General features: G+C 42.7%; 1 protein-coding gene across 1 annotated transcript in view; it reads left to right on the forward strand.

The window, feature by feature from the left end:
• Positions 1-9,288: 9,288 nt before the first annotated feature.
• The window catches only part of ABCD2 (ATP binding cassette subfamily D member 2), a gene marked incomplete at both ends in the record, with an annotated part of 49,046 nt that continues 39,496 nt past the window's right edge, over positions 9,289-18,838 (forward strand). The window contains 3 exons of the mRNA XM_082003012.1: positions 9,289-10,224; positions 11,569-11,749; positions 16,624-16,745. Coding sequence (XP_081859138.1) covers positions 9,289-10,224; positions 11,569-11,749; positions 16,624-16,745 — 1,239 coding nt within the window. The remainder of the gene's footprint in view (positions 10,225-11,568; positions 11,750-16,623; positions 16,746-18,838) is intronic.

Raw genomic sequence — 18,838 nt, forward strand, 5'->3', positions numbered from 1 at the left:
TGAAAGCAAACAGTGAAATAAGACCTGAGATGCATATGACTCCAGATTTCCAGTGTCTAAATATTGCACCTTGACTGTCAACACTTTGAAACACTTGATTGGACTTTTTGAGCGTTGTCATACTTTTAAAGAATTGCAGAACATTATTATTATTTTTTAAAGGTCATGAGAATGAGTTTCATAGAGCTTAGTTGCTTCTCTGGGAAATAAACTAAGTATAGAACAAGGAGACTTTCTCCTTGCATCAGAAACTGAAGTTTAAAGAAGAAAACAGTCTTGAAGATTTCCCTTTTTTGTAACTCTGTAACAATCACTCCTCAGAATAACTACACCTCATGTTCCCTTGTTAAGAAGGTATTACACAGGATCTTCTTCAGAACAGCTTCCCAAGTGTTGCTAAAATAGCTGTTGCAGCTGTAGCTTCAGCACTTGAGTTTTCACCTCCGACATGCATCTTCAATATCAGGTCAGCTCTGGATGAAAGTGATGTAGCAAAGCAGTGTACTATCTATCTATCTGGTGTAAGACTGCATTTCACCATGAAGGCTGGTGTTGAAATGTTGACTGTTCAACTTTTGGCACCCAGCTTTGAGTAAGTCCTCACAGAACTCCTATATAATCAAATAAGAGAGAGAGGGGTCTTCTGAGGAGTCACTCAGAGCACCTCAGTTAGGCTCCTACTCTATGTCCCAACACCCAGAGAGGAAGCAGCTAAGTTAGATGACTGAAACTGCATGAAGTGGAAGTGTGTGCTCCCGTCTGCAGCATTGTTGTACCCTGACAGTTTGAATACCCTTCTTTCCCTAAGAAGGACAGTCTTTCCCTTGAGTGAACTGACACTGCTTATGTAAAATCTCACACCCACTGGACAGTGAGAGAAAGAGAGAGAAGATGTGTTTCCAAACAATTTCTTAGAACTAACTGCAAATGGTTCTCATGTTTCCTAATTAATCTTCCATTGTAACATTACTTCTCAGCAAGTGTCCTCCTCTAATGCTCATTATAACAAAAGAAGGGATTACTAAGCAGATGAATGTGTAGTAAAAAAACCTTGGGGATTCTCACAGTTGGGTTTAAATATTTTACATTACCTTTCTGTGTCTGTGTTAATTTAACATATTTTAACTTTTATTTTTGCCCAAAATGTTTGATCTTGATATCTAGCATTAGGTAACTAAATCCACCTGTAGATAACTACGTAAAAGATGCAGAGTAACTGAAACACTTTTGAATCCTCTGCCACCTCAGAGAGAAGCACATAATTTACATGGGTTGAAATTCAAAGCCCAGTTGGGAAGAACATGGGATTGGGTCTCCATGTCAGTCCACCAGCCAGGACACTACTACTGACAATATTGACATGTTGCTAAATGAAGCAGAGATTATATTCTTAGATGGTATTATCTAGATGAAATTATTTTTCACAGAATGAGCCCTCAAGATGAAGCGTAGTCCTTGGCTTGATGGAGAACAATGTGCAAGATCTGATTTAGAATCTCGCACTGGAATCCCCACTTTATGAAAACAATTATTTCTACAAAGAGCAACAAAGACCAAAGAACCCTCTATAGTTGTGCTGAACTCCAGTAAAGGAACAATGTGAGGCTTGTTAAAATCAAATTAGAGGAGTGAGCTGAAAGAATTAAGTACTTATATGTAGCAAGAAGAAAGCTGAAGCATACCAGACTTGAAGCAAAGAGACAGTCTGAAACCAGCCATCATGGGTTCATGAAAGGCAGGTTCTGCTTAACCAACCTGATCTCCTTCTATGACCAGGTGGCACACCTAGTGGATGAGGGAAGGGCTGTGGATGTTGTCTACCTGGACTTTAGTAAAGCCTTTGACAGCGTCTCCCACAGCATTCTCCTGCAGAAACTGGTGGCTCATAGCTCAGACAGGTGTACTCTTTGCTGGATAAAAGACTGGCTGGATGGCCAAGCCCAGAGAGTTGTGGTGAATGGAGTTAAATCCAGTTCACAGCTGGTCACAAGTGGTGTTCCCCAGGGCTCAGTTTTGGGGCCAGTCTTGTTTAATATCTTTATCGATGATCTGGATGAGGGGATCAAGTGCTCCCTCAGTAAGTTTGCAGATGACACCAAATTGGGTGGGAGTGTTGATCTGCTGGAAGGTAGGAGGGCTCTGCAGAGGGATCTGGACAGGCTGGATCGATGGGCAGAGGCCAACTGTATGAGGTTCAACAAGACCAAGTACCAAGTCCTGCACTTGGGTCACAACAACCCCATGCAACGCTACAAGCTTGGGAGGAGTGGCTGGAGAGCTGCCCGGCGGAAAAGGACCTGGGGGTGCTGGTTGACAGCTGGCTGAACATGAGCCAGCAGTGTGCCCAGGTGGCCAAGAAGGCCAAGAGCATCCTGGCTTGTATCAGCAATAGTGTGGCCTGCAGGAGTAGGGAAGTGATCATGCCCCTGTACTCGGCACTGGTGAGGCCGCACCTCAAATACTGTGTTCAGTTTTGGGCCCCTCACTACAAGAAGGACATTGAGCCGTTCGAGCGTGTCCAGAGAAGGGTAACGAAGCTGGTGAGGGGTCTGGAGCACAAGTCTTATGAGGAGCAGCTGAGGGAATGGGGGTTGTTCAGTCTGGAGAAGAGGAGCCTGAGGGGAGACCTCATCACTCTCTAGAACTACATGAAAGGGGGTTGTGGTGATGTGGGTGTTGGTTTCTTCTCCCAAGCAACTAGCCATAGAACGAGAGGAAATGGCCTCAGGTTGTGCCAGAGGAGGTTTAGACTGGATATTAGGAAAAATTTCTTTACAGAGAGAGTGGTCAAGCATTGGAACAGGCTGCCCAGGGAGGTGATGGAGTCACCATCACTGGAGGTGTTCAAAAAACGTGTAGATGTGTCACTTCACGACATGGTTTAGTGGGCACGGTGGTGTTTGGTTGACAGTTGGACTTGATGATCTTAAAGGTCTTTTCCAAGCTTAATGATTCTATGATTCTATAACAAAAAGCTGTACTACATCCAAAATAATGTAACAGAAAGGAACATGAACTCGATAAACATAAAAATACCATGAAATAGGCCAAAAAGAATTTGTGAAACAACTAGGCAAAGGAATCAAACTACTAAATCATTCATCTTACACATCAACCAGGAGCAAAAGCCTACTAGAAAGTCTATAGGGCCAGTTGGTGACCAAGGTTCAACATAAGTGCTCAAAGGAGACAGGGATGTTACAGAAAAGTCAAGTTAGGTTTTCTGCATCAGTATTCATTGATGAGGAAACTGGGGAGAACTTTATGCAGTAATTCTTTCTGGGGAACTCAGCAGAGGATCTGTCCAAAGTGAAAATAACAGTAGAGGAGGTCAAAATGATCTAAGCAAGAAAGAATGAACACTAGCATAGCACTAGGACTAAAAGGTGTTCGCTGAAGAGTTTAATAATGCAGCAGTGTGGAAAGGACAACATAAAACTTCCTTGGTTTTGGAGACTAGAGGGTAGCAAATGTGACACAACTGAAAAAAAAAAAAAAGATTCTGTGACAATACAGAAAGCCTACTTCTGTAGCACAAAAATAGCAGGAGCTATAAAACAGGCCGGCACGTGAAGAGCCAGCATAGCTTCTGTAGATGGAAGTGCTGCTGTAGATTAAGGCTGTTGACAACATCTGTTACTGAAGGTTTTAAGGAAACTAAGAAGTCATGAAATAAAAGGGAAGGTCCTGCAATTGGCTAAAATACAAGACAGAATAGAGAAAATATTTAATTCTTGCATCCATGCACTCAGGGGCTAGGGGTGGATCTTGAAGAGGCTGACAAACTCATGAGCGGTATGGAAAAGTTGGGGCGGGGGAGAGAGAGCGAGTGCTCCGTTGTTGCAGAAAGTAGGAGATCCAGAAAGAATCATGTATGGGATAGGGGATCTGAGGAATTGCTGGTCAAAGGATGTTACTATTTATGTAAGAGTTTACATGAGTTCGAGAGAGACTGGACAAGCACTTGTAAGAGTGGAATATTTCATATTTCATAGAAAAAACTCTCAGCCTCATGAAATTCTCACAGCTGAAAATGGCCAGATGTTGGGACAGTATGAAGCTACAACAGGGGAGGTACCATCATGTGTAATTGCAATTCTTTTCCTTCCTTGGGTATCTGCTTAAAGCTATTGTTAGAGACAGAATACTGTGCTAGGTGGAGCACTGGTCTGAAGCAGTTTGCTTATTCTTAATACTCAGAAGTTTCCCAAATAAGAGTTAATGAATAAACTACAGAAGATGACCTTTTTGTTGTCAAACCTACCAGCTGCAACCCCTCAAATAAATTCTTGAGGCATGACAAAAGGATGGCAGCAGATCTTGTGTTTGGGGTGTGTAAGTAGGATAGATTATTTTTGTGGATTTATTCCTGCCTGCACTTTTGCAGAGTAGAGCACTGGCTCTGCTGCAGACAGTGCCAATTTAACCACTGCTAATTGATACCAGTTACATGATTTTACTACTTATAGCTGTACTATTGCACTTGGCATTAAGCTTGTTTAAGTGTTTACAATGCACTTGAGCAAAGTGTTAGCGTTTTCTTCAGATGATCTGAGAATAGAAACTTTTACAGATTTAAAGCAAAAACTGAAAAACATAAGTAACATATTTGAGGCTTCTGAAGGCATAAAATAGAAACATGCTTCCCCATAATTGTATTTTTCTGAAATTGCTGGGTTCAGCTGAGTTATCTGTATGGAACAAGAAAGAAATTTAACAACATTTCGGATATGAAAGTTTTTAAGTATTAAACCCTCAATATTAAAAGTGTAATTCTTTGTCTGAGATCATTAGTCAGCAGCTCACTGTGGTTGGAACAGCTGACACTGACCTTCTCTATCCTTGGCCTTTTCCCTCTCCCTCTCCCTCTCTGTAAAGGGAAAACAACTTGTTCACACTTCTTTCTAGAGCTGCATTCTGTCTAGAATCACACTGTTCTCAGAAGTCAGAACTGTTTGTCATCAGTCTCCTATTGATTGTTTCATCAGCCAGAATACTGAAATCCCTTACGGATAAATTCTCATAACCTACAAGACATGCAAGATTTAAATGTACAGAAGACAGAAGAGGGAGAGGACTACTGGTGCAGGAATGCCCCCCATTTACACCATCTCTGTGGTGCCCACACTCAGGAGCCAAACAACAGAGCAGGAACTTCCCATTTGCCCTCTCCTCTCTACCCTCTTGCCATAACACATCTCTGCCTAGTCTGGGTACCACACAGCCTCATTAGGACCAAAACAGTTGGAACCAACTGCTTGGTAGGATCAGGCCAGTTTCACCACAGTGACGCTTCTTCAACAAGCTTCCACAACTGTCACCTTAAAACTGAAGCTTCTTGCTTGGCATAGATCTCCAGATCATAAATTAATTACAGTGTCGGGCTGTTCTACTGAGGTGTATGATTATAGCCAATAGCTTCTCTAAACGAGGCAGAATAAGCAATTTCTGTTGCCACAAATTTGAAATCAAAGGTCAGATACCTTATCACTCTTTTCTAATGAAAAGGTCCAGTTCTGTGCGTATACTTCTGTACTTGTGTAAGCGATTACATTAAAGTCAATAGAAACTTTGGAAGTACTTCAGAGTAAGGTACTTACTTGATTAAGGGCTTGCATGATCATCCTCTGTTGAATTTGGTTCACATCGAGGCCTACTATTCCCATACCAGTATGTAAACATACAGCTCAAAATTAAAGAAAAAACCAGAAATTCGTAGCTCACCATAATACAGTACATCATATTTTAGAAATGATTTACAGTTCAGTATTAGTATGTAATTGAAAACAACAGGCTCTGTGTGGATTCGTATTTTACATATTTCACATATACTTCATCCACATACAAACAGTTACGTACTTTATGCATGACATACATGTATTTAAATGTTAAATATCCCAAATAGCAGTGATACAAAAGGCATAATTTGTATCTATTTTTCAGTACCTTTATTTTTTATTTTGTATGTCTGCATGGCACAGTGTATGGCACTCTGTAAGCAGTGAGGAAATTCTAGATTTCTGCAAAGATTGATGTTACAGCCTTTGGACTCACATGTAAGGCATCAGGTATGCAGCCTGCTTCAAAAACCGCGCATTTTATTTTTTCGAACATTAAATCAAAAGGTTTTAAAAGAAATTATCACTGAGTAAGGCTGACTGGTATCTCTTACACAACCTGCGTGTTCCAACTCCACCACCTCCATCACAGTGACAAAGATGTGCAAGGACGGAGCACTGGAGTGGGAGCCAGTGGGCATAAAACAGAAATCAAAAGAGGCATCAGTGTTGCCATGATTACACTCGAGTTCCTACATGTTCAAACATTTGTGGAGTTTAGTCATCCTGATATTCACTGTTTCCATTTCTACTTGGTCATTGTATCCAAGCACAAATAATTTCTTATAGACAGCGATTCTGTCACTTCAGTCATCAAAGCAGCACTGTTTGGATAATAAACAATTTTATTTTTGTAGTTGGGAGCAAAATTACGGCATTTTGTTCTGCTGGAATATTGACTTAAAATAGCGAAAAATTACAACAGAGTATTAAATAATTATAAAAATAGGATAAGCTCCTCTTGCTCTTCCTCCTCAGTTATTGGTTCATATATTCAGAAAATGCACACAAGTTATTTTGTTTGAGGAAAACTAACCATATGACTTAAAAACACTCACTTGACACTAAAAAAAAAAGTGTCCGGTTCTCCTTAAGAGAAGATAAACCCCAAAATATTCTGGTTCTAACATCAACATTCCCCCAACCCCCCAGCCTAAATTACTTGAATTTATTTGATTTCACTTATCTTCAAAAATATTAAAGACAGTGGAAATTGTGGACAACAGAGCGCTGACCACTACATCAATATTACTTCAATTTTGGTAATTACTTTTCTAGTAATACTGAAGACTTTTATTATGACTAAATGTAGTAAAATTGCTGCCTTCACCACTGAAAAAAAAAAAAAGATAAAAAAATCTACCACCTAAGGCCATGTTCCACAAAGAGGAGTTTGTGCATGGATTACGGAGCAGGACTCTGGCAGAGCAAAACTCTCGAGGCAGTGAGAAGAAAGGCTGTATTTAAAACAACAGTTTAGGCTTTTCCCCACACTTTCAAAGGAAGAAAATACATTGCTTTTATTGACTGAAACACTGCACGGTCAGATATGCTTTACTTAAATGTTCCCACAGATCTGACTGTGAGGTGCACGTCTGCACTGATCGCCAAGTCACCAAAAGCATCAGTTGTCCAGCATCTTGTGAAGTGAAAGGTCAGCAGATATGCAGAACTGAAAGAGATCTGTGAACTTTCCCTTTGGTAAGAAAACGCTAGACTAATGGAATATTGCAAATAACTGTGGTTTGGCAAAATCTAAGAGTATGCTGTGATACACACAAGCCAGAATGGGAAGTTTCCAACTGGAGATCACAAGTAAAAAATAACAAACCCCAAGCAAGGCAATTTCTTAGCCAGTGAATCTTGTCAGCATCTTTGTGAGCTGAAAATCCTTGCTATTTTACTGACAAAATCATTTGCAGTGAAACCAGGCTTACCTAGTAACTGAAAATTAGCTGTACTGCTCTGGGTCAGATTTTGACATAATTTTCCTAGCTTTATTTTGATTAAACAGAAAAAAAAGGCTAGAAGAACCTCTATCCAGATCTCTAGCCTGTCCTCACTGGCAGAAAGTCTAGTAAGCTCCAAGATTACCCCATGTCTTCTCTGCGTAACTGCCCATCCCATTGTGGACACAATTTGTGCAGCCTCCTAAGAAGCGAGGAGTAGATCTTACTTGGTCTTGTCTTGCTGGTCTTGGCTTACTGTGATTTTTGGAAAGCACCTGGATGTTTTGATAAGTGGTACCTGATTTTAAAAAGCAAAGCACGCTCTCTCTCAGATCAAAGGCATTATTTCTTTGTCTTGAAGCTTGTGCCTGTCTAAACACCATCACTGTGCGCTGTCCAAAGAGGGCTCTTTTATGACAGTAATGTGACTTGATTTAACTCTGCATATGCCAAGTTACAGTGAGGTAAGGTGGCTTCACTCCCCATTTTTAGGGGAAGGCCAGACTCCTCAGCACTCCTGTAAATGCCTAATATAGCACATTTTTCAAACTTGCTTTAACACACACATGCTAAACTAATGTTTTATCATATACCAGCTGATGCTGTTAGCATTTTCAAAGTGTAAAAGGATCCAAAGTATTTATTAAGTACTCTGCTCCTTCCTCTGCAATTTCAAATACAATACCTTTTCCAAACAAGTGAGGAAGTAAAAATAAGAAATTAGGGAGAGAGAAAAATGAAGCAGCAAGACGACTGCCTTTACTGTTTATTCCTTTGTGCGAATTCAGCCTGGTTTCGCCGCAGGGACCGTGCGAATCGGTCGCGGTTGTTTTTGTCTAATAACGCCGTAACAGCACAGCACTGGCTTCCTTCTGACGAGAGGACAGGAAATACATTACGCCCGTTTTGACAGCGCGGCCCCGGAGCCGCCGTGCCGCCCGGGTCCTCCCCGCAGCCGCCCGGCCAGGTTGCCGAGCCGCGGCTTGCCCCTCAGCCGCCGGCGCCGGCTGCTCGCCGCCCCCGCCCGCGTCGCTCCCCGCACTGGGCACCCCCCCCCCCGCGGCGCCGTTACCGCCGCCCCGGGGGAGGGCCCGGGCGGGCGCCGGGGCCGCCGCAGGGCCACAGCTCCCCGCGGCGTCGCCGTCCCATTCCCCCCCCCGCCGCCCCGCTGGCGGGGCCGGGGCCGGAGGCGGCGCCTGCTCCGCAGGGCAGGCGGAAGGAAAGGGCCGGCCGCAGCCTGAGGCGAGCCGAGGCGCTACCAGGCCGAGCTCCGGGGACCCGCCGTGCGGCCGGGCCGAGCTCCGGGGGATCAACGGCGCAGCTAGGGCCGAGCTCCGGGGGACCCGCTGTGAAGCCGGTGCCCAGCGCCGAGGAACCTGCGCTGCTGCCGCCGCCGCGGCCGGGCCCCGGACGAACGGCTGCCGCCGGGGCCACCCTGCGGGGAGCCGGGCCACTGCCGGGGCCGCCCCGCGCGGCGCAGCCAATGGTGGTCGGCTGGGCGGGCTGCGCGGCGCCGGGCTGCGTTGTGCAACGCGCCGCGCTTTGAAGGCAACCATCACCCCTCGGAGGCAGGGCTCGTTCGGCATCTGTCACGGCAGGGCGGCCGGCGGGGAGCCGGGGCCCCCGGCGGCCCGATGAAGAGCCGGTGGGGCCCGCCTTCCCTCTGAGCATGAGCCGCCCCCGCTAGGAGCGGCGCGAAGTGGTGCCTGCGGCGGGGCAGGATGACCCACATGCTGCATGCGGCGGCCCGGCGGGTTCAATGGGGCAGGGCGAGCGCCGCGAAGAGGGCTGCCTGCCTGCTGGCTGCGGCGTACGGGCTCAAAATCCTCTGCCCCATCGTCCGCAGGCGCATGGGGCGGGTGGGCTGCAAAGGCGGCTCGCAGGACGCCGGGCGGGCTGAAGCGGGCCCGGGGGCACCACACCGCGCCGGCGGCCGGGGCAGAGCCTCCCCGGCGGTGGACGCGGAATTTTTCAAGCAGCTGCTGGAACTTCGCAAGCTGTTCTTCCCAAAGCTGGTGAGCGCCGAGCTGGGCTTGCTCTGCCTCCACTCGGTCGCGCTGGTTTCCAGGACCTTCCTCTCCATCTATGTCGCTGCCCTCGATGGGAAGATTGTGAAAAGCATCGTGGAAAAGCAGCCTAGGAGCTTCGTCTTCAAATTAATCAAATGGCTGATGATTGCAATCCCGGCCACTTTTGTCAATAGCACCATACGGTACCTGGAGTGCAAACTGGCCCTCGCCTTCCGCACGCGCCTGGTGGATCACGCCTATGAGACCTACTTTGCTAACCAGACTTACTACAGAGTGATCAGCATGGATGGGCGGCTGGCCAACCCTGATCAGTCCCTCACCGAGGATATCATGATGTTCTCACAGTCTGTGGCACACCTTTACTCCAACCTCACCAAGCCCATCCTGGATGTCATGCTCACCTCCTACACGCTCATCCGCACAGCGCGGTCCCGGGGGGCTAACCCCATCGGGCCCACGCTCCTGGCTGGGCTCGTCGTCTACGCTACGGCCCGCGTGCTCAAGGCCTGCTCACCCAAGTTTGGCAAACTGGTGGCTGAGGAGGCGCACAAGAAGGGCTATCTGCGCTTTATGCATTCACGCATCATTGCCAATGTGGAAGAGATTGCCTTTTACCGAGGGCACAAGGTAAGGAGGAGAGAAATTGGAGGGTGTTGGGGTTGCTCCTGCAGTGCCAGAGCAGACCTGTGCTTCCCCTGCTGCTCTCCCCGAGAAGTTTGGGTCCCTCTGACATTTAAACCTGTTTACAGCTAGCACTTCCCGTTTCCTAGGAAAATATCTGGGGGGAGCGGGCCGTAGTTCCCTTATGCTCTGACAATGTTCCTGTTTTGCAGCTGGATCCGATGCTTTTCTAGAAAGCTAGTTTCCTTTCTTATTTTTCCCCCCACTCAGTTCATTCTGTTTAACTTTTCCAGGCATTTTTTTTTCACATATGTTTATGAACTACCGGATTTAATGCTGCAGAAACAGCAACCAGGGCACTGCAGAAACTTTAGGGGAAAACTCTGTGATAGGACAGAGAGCACTACAACCTTTGACACTCTTTTACATAGCTAAGCAAAGATATAGTCATGAGAGTCTTAAAATAGCTTAAGTACGGTACTTCAGCAGTCACAGTTACATAAACTAATGGCTTGTTTTAAAGTCACCTTATTAAGGAGTTCTTGCTATTTTTATTAGAAGTGAATTTTGGCAGTAACACATTTCAAACACGATTTGGAAAAAAAAGTTGTTTCACGTAAGGTGAAAATGAAAGCTGGAAACCAGCCTGAAGTATTACTCTTTCAGTCCAAGCAATGATTATATAATATAAATGGTTTATTTTGGTAGAAGCAATCGTTCTCAAAAGCTACCTATAGTAATGTTTTAAGTGCAGCTAAATTAAATAATTCCCACATATACTGGCTTGAACTGAATGCATTATATCATGTTGACTTGCAACTGTCTTTGACTTGTGTTAAACCACCTCTTGGGATAGTTCTCTCTTCCTGCAGACTGCTTGCAAAAACAAGCAGCATTGCATTTCAGGGATCAGCTTGGCAACTTTAACTCATTGGAGATAATTGATCCCCAAACACTTTCCAATAGGAGGAGTTTCGGTCACTGTGAAACTCTACAGCTGCAGCTTCATTAAAGGATGTGGAATCAATCTTATTTTGGTTGTTAGAATCAGCTGTTTTGACTGCCTTGTATGTTGTTCTTGTATGTATCAGAAATCTTAAAAAAGCTGAAAACCTGCCAATGTGCTATTGAGGGATGATGGTGTAAATAAGAACCAGGTCCACTGACTTCCATAAAGCTGTGCACTTTTGCTGTGAGACTGCAGCACTGTGAAAATAAAGTACCATGCAACAGGTGTGACTCAAAAGTCACAGCTCTGGGTACCTGGTTATTTCATGCACATATGTGAATGTATCTTGTATGACATGTGCATCTTTGTTGCATTGTATAAATATTTTTTTTTAACTGTAGGTAGAATTGAAACAACTGCAAAAGAGCTACAAGGCTTTGGCAGATCAAATGAATCTCATTTTGTCCAAGCGTTTATGGTACATCATGATAGAGCAGTTTCTGATGAAGTACGTCTGGAGTAGCTGTGGTATGGTTATGGTTGCTGTGCCCATCATCACCGGGACAGGATTTGCAGATGGCGGTAATACCATTTTTTACTTAATTTCTAAATGTTTCTTTAAAGTTACATCCTCAAAAGACTGCACTTCCCATGAATGCCAATCATATTTATTTATTATTCGCACACTTTATTATAATGTCCATGTTTTGTGCATAACTTCCAAGCATAGCAAGTCAGCTGAGGACAGAACAATGCAAAAGATCCAACTTTGAACATAAGTCCAATAAACGGCATGAATTCAGGACTTAGAGGATACTTATGCCAGGACTTAGAGGATACTTATGCCACATGAGATGATAATGGTGATTGCAGTCCTTATTCAATAGCTGCTGTTGGTATGGCAGGCTGATTTTTGCAGCATCTCCTGCTACTTTACCAAATAATACTATTAACTTTCCTAGAGTGCTTATCTCCTCCCCCCATAAACCATAGTATAATTATAGGTAATTATTCTCTTATGTATTGACCTGTTAGGAACTGTTGTTTTTCCCTGTCTCCCTGGGAGAAGAGAAGGTGAAATTCAGATTCCAGACTTGGATGGTATAATTTTTGACATCCTACCACAACTTTCCAGGAAGTGAAACGAGAGTCAAGTAGTGTTGTTATTGCAGATGCTATTAAAAAAAAATAAAAGAGAGCAGAAAGAAATGTAATTAAGGAGGGGTAATGAAAGACAAGTGGAGAAGTTTGCCTCAGCAGGCTTCCTGATGCACAATTAGAACCACAGACTATATTGCAAATTCCATAGGATTCTTTAAGCACAGATCCTGCAAGGATCTGTCTGTGGAAGGATCATTTCTAAGTTGGGGACATTTAATCAGGAATGAGTGAATTCTTTTCTGTGCAGGTCTCGGTAGTTATATTCCAAATCAGGGCTGTCCAACTGGACAAGCTTATTCAACCTGTAGGATGACTCTGTGCAGTCTCCACGTGGTTTAGCTTACTTGCAGTTGTGGTGGGACATGGCTGGGTGTTCAACTGTCTGAGCTGCTGCCCATCACATGGCTCAGGAGGTCACTATATTGGGATCAGAGGGCTGGAACACCTCTCCTATGAAGACAGGCTGAGAGAGTTGGGGTTGTTCAGCCTGCAAAAGAGAAGGCTCTGGGGAGACCTTATTGAAGCCTTCCAGTATTTAATGGGGGCTTAAAAAAAGATGGGGACAGACTTTTTATCAGGGCCTGTTGCAACAGGACAAGGGGTAATGGTTTTAAACTAAAAGAGGGTAGATTTATACTAGGTATTAGGAAGAAATTTTTCACAATGAGGGTGGTAAAACACTGGCCCAGATTGCCCAGAGAGGTGGTAGCTGCCCCATCTCTGGAAACCTTCAAGGTCAGGTTGGACGGGGCTCTGAGCAACCTGATCCAGTGGAAGATGTCCCTGCTCATTGCAGGTAGGTTGGACCGGATGACCTTAAAGGCCCCTTCCAACCCAATAATTCTATGGTTCTATGACCCTGGCTGGCATCCTGGTAACAGCTTCAAAAATCTCAACAGGTTATATTCCAAACAGAAGAATTTTTTAAAAGCCATTTCACTTCACAGTGAAGGTTATCAGCACAACAGAAGAAGTGTTAAGTCTTTCTGCTAAGATGGGAATGAGTACGGTCAAGAAAAAGGTCGTTTAACCACACATTGTAAATATCTCCTTGGTATTATAGCATGAAAAAAAAAAAAAGACTTGTATTCACGCTGAACTAAATAACATTCCTGTTACTCATGAGTATTCTTTTGATAAATACTTTTCAAATGTGGGAGAAAAGAAAGGTGCAGTGATGGCTCGTGTTATAAAGTGGAAGAATATTTGCCACCAGCAACATAAAACGTTAAAGCACGGGGCTTCTTATGGAGACCTGAGGCATATTACAGTTATGGATCACAAACATAATACTGACAAATCAACACTGTCAAGATTAGTTCAAAGTATAACAGGTATTCAAAGAATCAAGCAGACCTGAACTTACCACTGGGCTGCTTGGGAAAACGGTGCTTTGTGCCTCAGCTGGTCAGATTCAAGTTTGTGCATATCCAAAAGAATGGATAGTGGATTTATTACTTTAGGATACACAAGTATTACTTTAGAATGCACAAAACTGGTACCATGACTAGACGTGAGACTAAAGGTGTAAAACAATAGATTTTATATGCTTCCTCAGGGAAAAAAAAAAAAACCCTGCAATAAAAAGAAAAAGGGATCTTCTATGATGGTGGTATTTCTGAATGAAATTTGCTAATTCTGTTACATATTTCAGGGAAGAAATTAACCGACAAAGCCAAGATTCACATTTGATAACATTTCTCATTCTTTTTGTATTAAATGGTTGTGTTCCAAATGTCATGTGTCTCAGTTTCTGGAAAGTAACTATTTCTGGAAGCAAGACTTTGATTTCTCTAGACACCCTGAACACTTATCTTTGTTTATAAAACAAGTACGACTATCGATTACATAAATGAAGATGAAAAGGGAAATGTTAGATTCTGTATGAAACAGAGACAGTCTGTCTGCCCTCTTACAATGTACTGCTTCTTCAAATGCAGGAGGCCAGCCATATGAAAAATGTTTTGGACGAGAAGTTCAAGAAAAGTAATCTTGGTGGGTTAGGCATGCAATATAAGAGCTTGTATTTCAGAACTGTGAAATGCTCATAAATTCTGTATAATTTTAATTTTTCAAATACCCCTAGAAGAATGCCTAAAATGACTGATGCAGTGGTTTGTAGAGATCTCTAAACTCTCACTAGATGAGCTAGCCTGGGTGCTGGACGCAACCATCAGTGAATTCTGCATTTACATACAGGAGGAATGCTGCATTCATGTAGTTAAACCATAGCTGATTCCTAAATGATTTAATTCTGGTGGTTCTACATAACATGGGCTGCATGGGCTGTAATCCTAGTAAGATCAGCAAAAATTGGTTCTCTCAGAAATAAGAGACAAATTTCAGTTTAGATTTTACTAATGAATTAACTGAGTTCTCTCTATCCCCTAAGTTTATTCTTCTTGGAGTGGAAATTACTTGTTCCTGTAGTTCTCAAATATTTGAAAAGGAGTTTTGTAATCTCTGCCTTTGCAAGAGGTTTTCTATCTTTTTTTTTTACCCCTCATGTCTCAGGTGTCTATATTACTTATAACTAGTTGACAGTGTACTGATGTTGTATAATTCAAGCTAAAAAATTTGAACATGTATCTCAATTAATCAAAATTGTTATTTTAAACATCTGAGGCCAGAAGTATATATATTTGCAAAATTATGATGTAAGAATTTTTAAAAAGTTTTTCCTAAGTTATCCACAGTGTATTTCAGTGATCCAGATGTAATTCTGTAGGGATACCTTTATGGATGTGTAAATTAAATCAAAATAACATTAGATTTAACTAATGAAGATACATCTGGCTTTGTACTGCATGTAGATTTCTAGACACCAGATTTCTAGAATCTGATCTTGTCTGCGAGGTGACAGTTACTCACCAAGTAAAAAAAATACTGTTTGTTATACTCTTGCATTGCTTGACTTAGCCCATAAAATTTACAGTCACATCACACCTGCAGGGAATTCCTCCTAGATTTTCTTGACGGTAAGCATTGTGCAGACATCACAGAGGATGTTAATAACAATTCATAATACAGGAATTGCCACACTGGATTCACCTATTACCCTACCTAGGGTACCTAGGTAGGTACCTGCTGATGCCTAGCAGCAGCTTAGCTTAAAAAATGAAACTTTAAAAAAACTTTACAAACTTAAAAAAATAATATACAGATCTTGTTCTGCAACAGACTTAAGCAAGTGTTCAAAAAATGTGTGGACGTGGCACTTTGGGACATGGTTTAGTGGGCATGGTGGTGTTGGGTTGATGGTTGGACTTGATGATCTTAAAGGTCTTTTCCAACCTTAATGATTCTGTGATTCTGTGACTATATAAAGATATATATATAAGTTAAGTGATGCAGAAAACCCTTGAGACCTTTCATTCTAAACCTTGTATGTGAAAAATGAGTGTTTTAGTATACATTGTTGTCTTTTTTGTAGCTGGATCTACTAACACTGAAGCAACATTCAGTCTTACAATATTCAGCCCCTGTTTAAATTTTGATTCCTTCAAAAAGCAAACATTGCAAGTTGACTATGCTGTATAAATATGTAGGTCACGTGTTAGCAAGAGTATATGTAGATATGTTAAATGTAAACATTTTATTTCTCTAATATCTTCCATGATTTCTGCTGCTGTTTTCTCCTTGCCTGCTGCTGCTGACGTGCTCTTATGAGACAATTCCTTTCTTTGGAGCAAGAGTTTTCTTGCTAATAGAATGCACTGTCATAAACAAAGCGTCATGACTTTGTTCTGGGGTCAGATGAAGAGAGAAAGTGTTGTGAGAGAGAGGTATCCTACTTAAACCATGCCTTTGACAGTAAAAGAGCTTATTGCTTATAGAAGTATGATCATGTTGCCAAATTTACATCAGTATGAATGTTTCCTTTTACGTGAAGTCAGTAAATATGTAAGGCTGAAAATGAATAATTGTGAAAGTAGTAAAAATGATACTAAAAATCTGTTTCAGGTCATTGCTTAGGTTTCACTTTTTTCATATTTTGAAAAATTGAGGTTGAATAATGAAATATTCAAAGGAAAATTATCTAGGCTGACAAATAGTATAAAAGAATAGGATGTTTTGCATAAGAAGATGAATTCCGTATACTCCCACTTATTCTTTGTTACCAAGCTAGCTATTCTAGTTACATCCACTGATTCTTTTTGAAAGGTTGTTTTTGTAGAGTTAACTTTTTCTTAATTTAAAAGCTGCTGTATAATGGCTCACATTCAAATCACAATTTAGTTTGTAGAAATAATTTTCAGAAGAATATTTTAACAGAAAACTTTTTTTACTTTTAGAATTGGAAGATGGCCAGAAACAGGCAATGGTTAGTGAAAGAACAGAAGCTTTTACTACATCACGAAACTTGCTGATCTCTGGAGCAGATGCTATTGAAAGGATTATGTCTTCGTACAAAGAGGTACTGTATATCTGCCATACATGAAACAGAAGAGGAAAAAAAGAACAAAACAGAATTTACACTTAATATAACATGTAAAAAAAAAAGTGCAATTTTTAAATGCAAATCCTATTGCAACTAAATCCATGGAGATCTTTGAACTGATAATTTGATCTTTAGAGTTAAGTCCACAAAAAGTCTAAAGTCCACAGCTGCCAGTATGGTGCAAAATGCAAATGTCATTTTTAATACCTGTGTTCAGGTGCCATCAGAGAGCAATAGAAGTTCCTGGAATGTGAATGATAAAGGTTCAAATTCCTCCTCTGTTTGGAGCACAGACCTAAATTCAGGCTGTCTGCCTCCAATGTACTGTGGCTTTTCCGTTGGAAGTGTCGTGTTTTGCATGAAACACAAAGAGAATTGAATAGTTATTTGCTGGCTACCTAAACTGTTTTCAGTATCTTGTGAACCTGTTAAATTGTAAGTAATTTTGCAAAGTAGAGAAATTTTAGCAGGAAAAAGTCCACCTTGGGACAGCAGATAGTCTAGAAGTATGGGATGTTTGTCTGGAAGATCAGAGGTGTTGTTTCAGGTCTTTACTCAAATTCCAGTAAAGTTGGGCTTTCATCTGTGATCTCTCTTGGGGGTTTCTCTAGATGCCAGCTGTTAAGCAAAAGAAGAGTGAGGCAGCACTGTTACTCTCCTCAACATTTCCTTCTGAATGTTGGTTCTGCATTTGTTAATTGGTTTTTGCTTGTCTTTTTGGTGTGGAGCCCTTTTCCCAGTGCAGTGCGAGGAGGCACGCATTAGGCAGCTAATCAAAGACTGTGGATTCCATTACTTGGAATCCAGCCATAATAGCTACAGCTTTGTAAATTGGAGGAGGAGTGGTAGTTTGGCGCCTTCAGATACGGGCTTTGACAGAGACAGAGTCTGTGCTTTTTTCAGAAGGAGTTCTTCTAATGGACTGTGATTCTGACCTATGGTCCTTTAGCTGTTCTTCTGCTTGGCCTCTGCTCTAAAGATACTGCCATATAACCTGTTATACAACGATGTAATTTCTATTTTATTTTCAACATTTAAGTAATTTATATAATGTACATGGGGACTTCCAAACGTTGTGATTTTATTTTTTGGAAAAACAAAAATACCCAGAAAGTAATAGGAACTGAACAAACTTATTTTGTTTATAACAAGGTGAAATTTTAATCCAGACAGCATGAGATCAAAGACCAGTTCACACAGTATCACAGAATCACTAAGGTTGGAAAGGACCTTCAAGATCATCAAGTTCAACCGTTAACCCAATGCCACCATGCCCCCTAAACTATGTCCTGAAGCACCACATCCACACGTTCTTTGAATACTTCCAGAGATGGTTACTCCACCACCTCCCTGGGCAGCCTGTTCCAATGCTTGACCACTCTCTCGGTGAAAAAATTTTTCCTAATATCTAATCTAAATCTCCCCTGGCCCAACTTGAGGTCATTTCCTCTCATCCTATCGCTAGTTACTTGGGAGAAGAGGCCAACACCCACGTCGCCACAACACCCTTTCAGGTAGTTGTAGAGAGCGATAAGGTCTCCCCTCAGCCTTCTCTTCTCCAGACTGAACAACCCCCGTTCCCTCAGCTGCTCCTCATAAGACTTGTGCTCCAGACCCTTCACCAGCTTCGTTGCCCTTCTCTGGACACGCTCAAGCCCTTCAGCATCCTTCTTGTAGTGGGGAGCCCAAAACTGAACACAGTATTCGAGGTGCGGCCTCACCAGTGCCGAGTACAGGGGCATGATCACTTCCCTACTCCTGCTGGCCACACTATTGCTGATACAGGCCAGGACACTGTTGACCTTTTTGGCCACCTGGGCACACTGCTGGCTCATGTTCAGCCAGCTGTCAACCAGCACCCCCAGGTCCTTTTCCGCCGGGCAGCTTTCCAGCCACTCCTCCCCAAGCCTGTAGCGTTGCATGGGGTTGTTGTGACCCAAGTGCAGGACCTGGCACTTGGCCTTGTTAAACCTCATACAGTTGACCTCAGCCCATCGATCCATCCTGTCAAGATCCCTCTGCAGAGACCTTCTACCTTCCAGCAGACCAACACTCCCACCCAACTTGGT

This window comes from Phaethon aethereus, assembly GCF_964289735.1.
Source record: "Phaethon aethereus genome assembly, chromosome: 1".
In the NCBI taxonomy this organism is placed as follows: Eukaryota; Metazoa; Chordata; class Aves; order Phaethontiformes; family Phaethontidae; genus Phaethon; species Phaethon aethereus.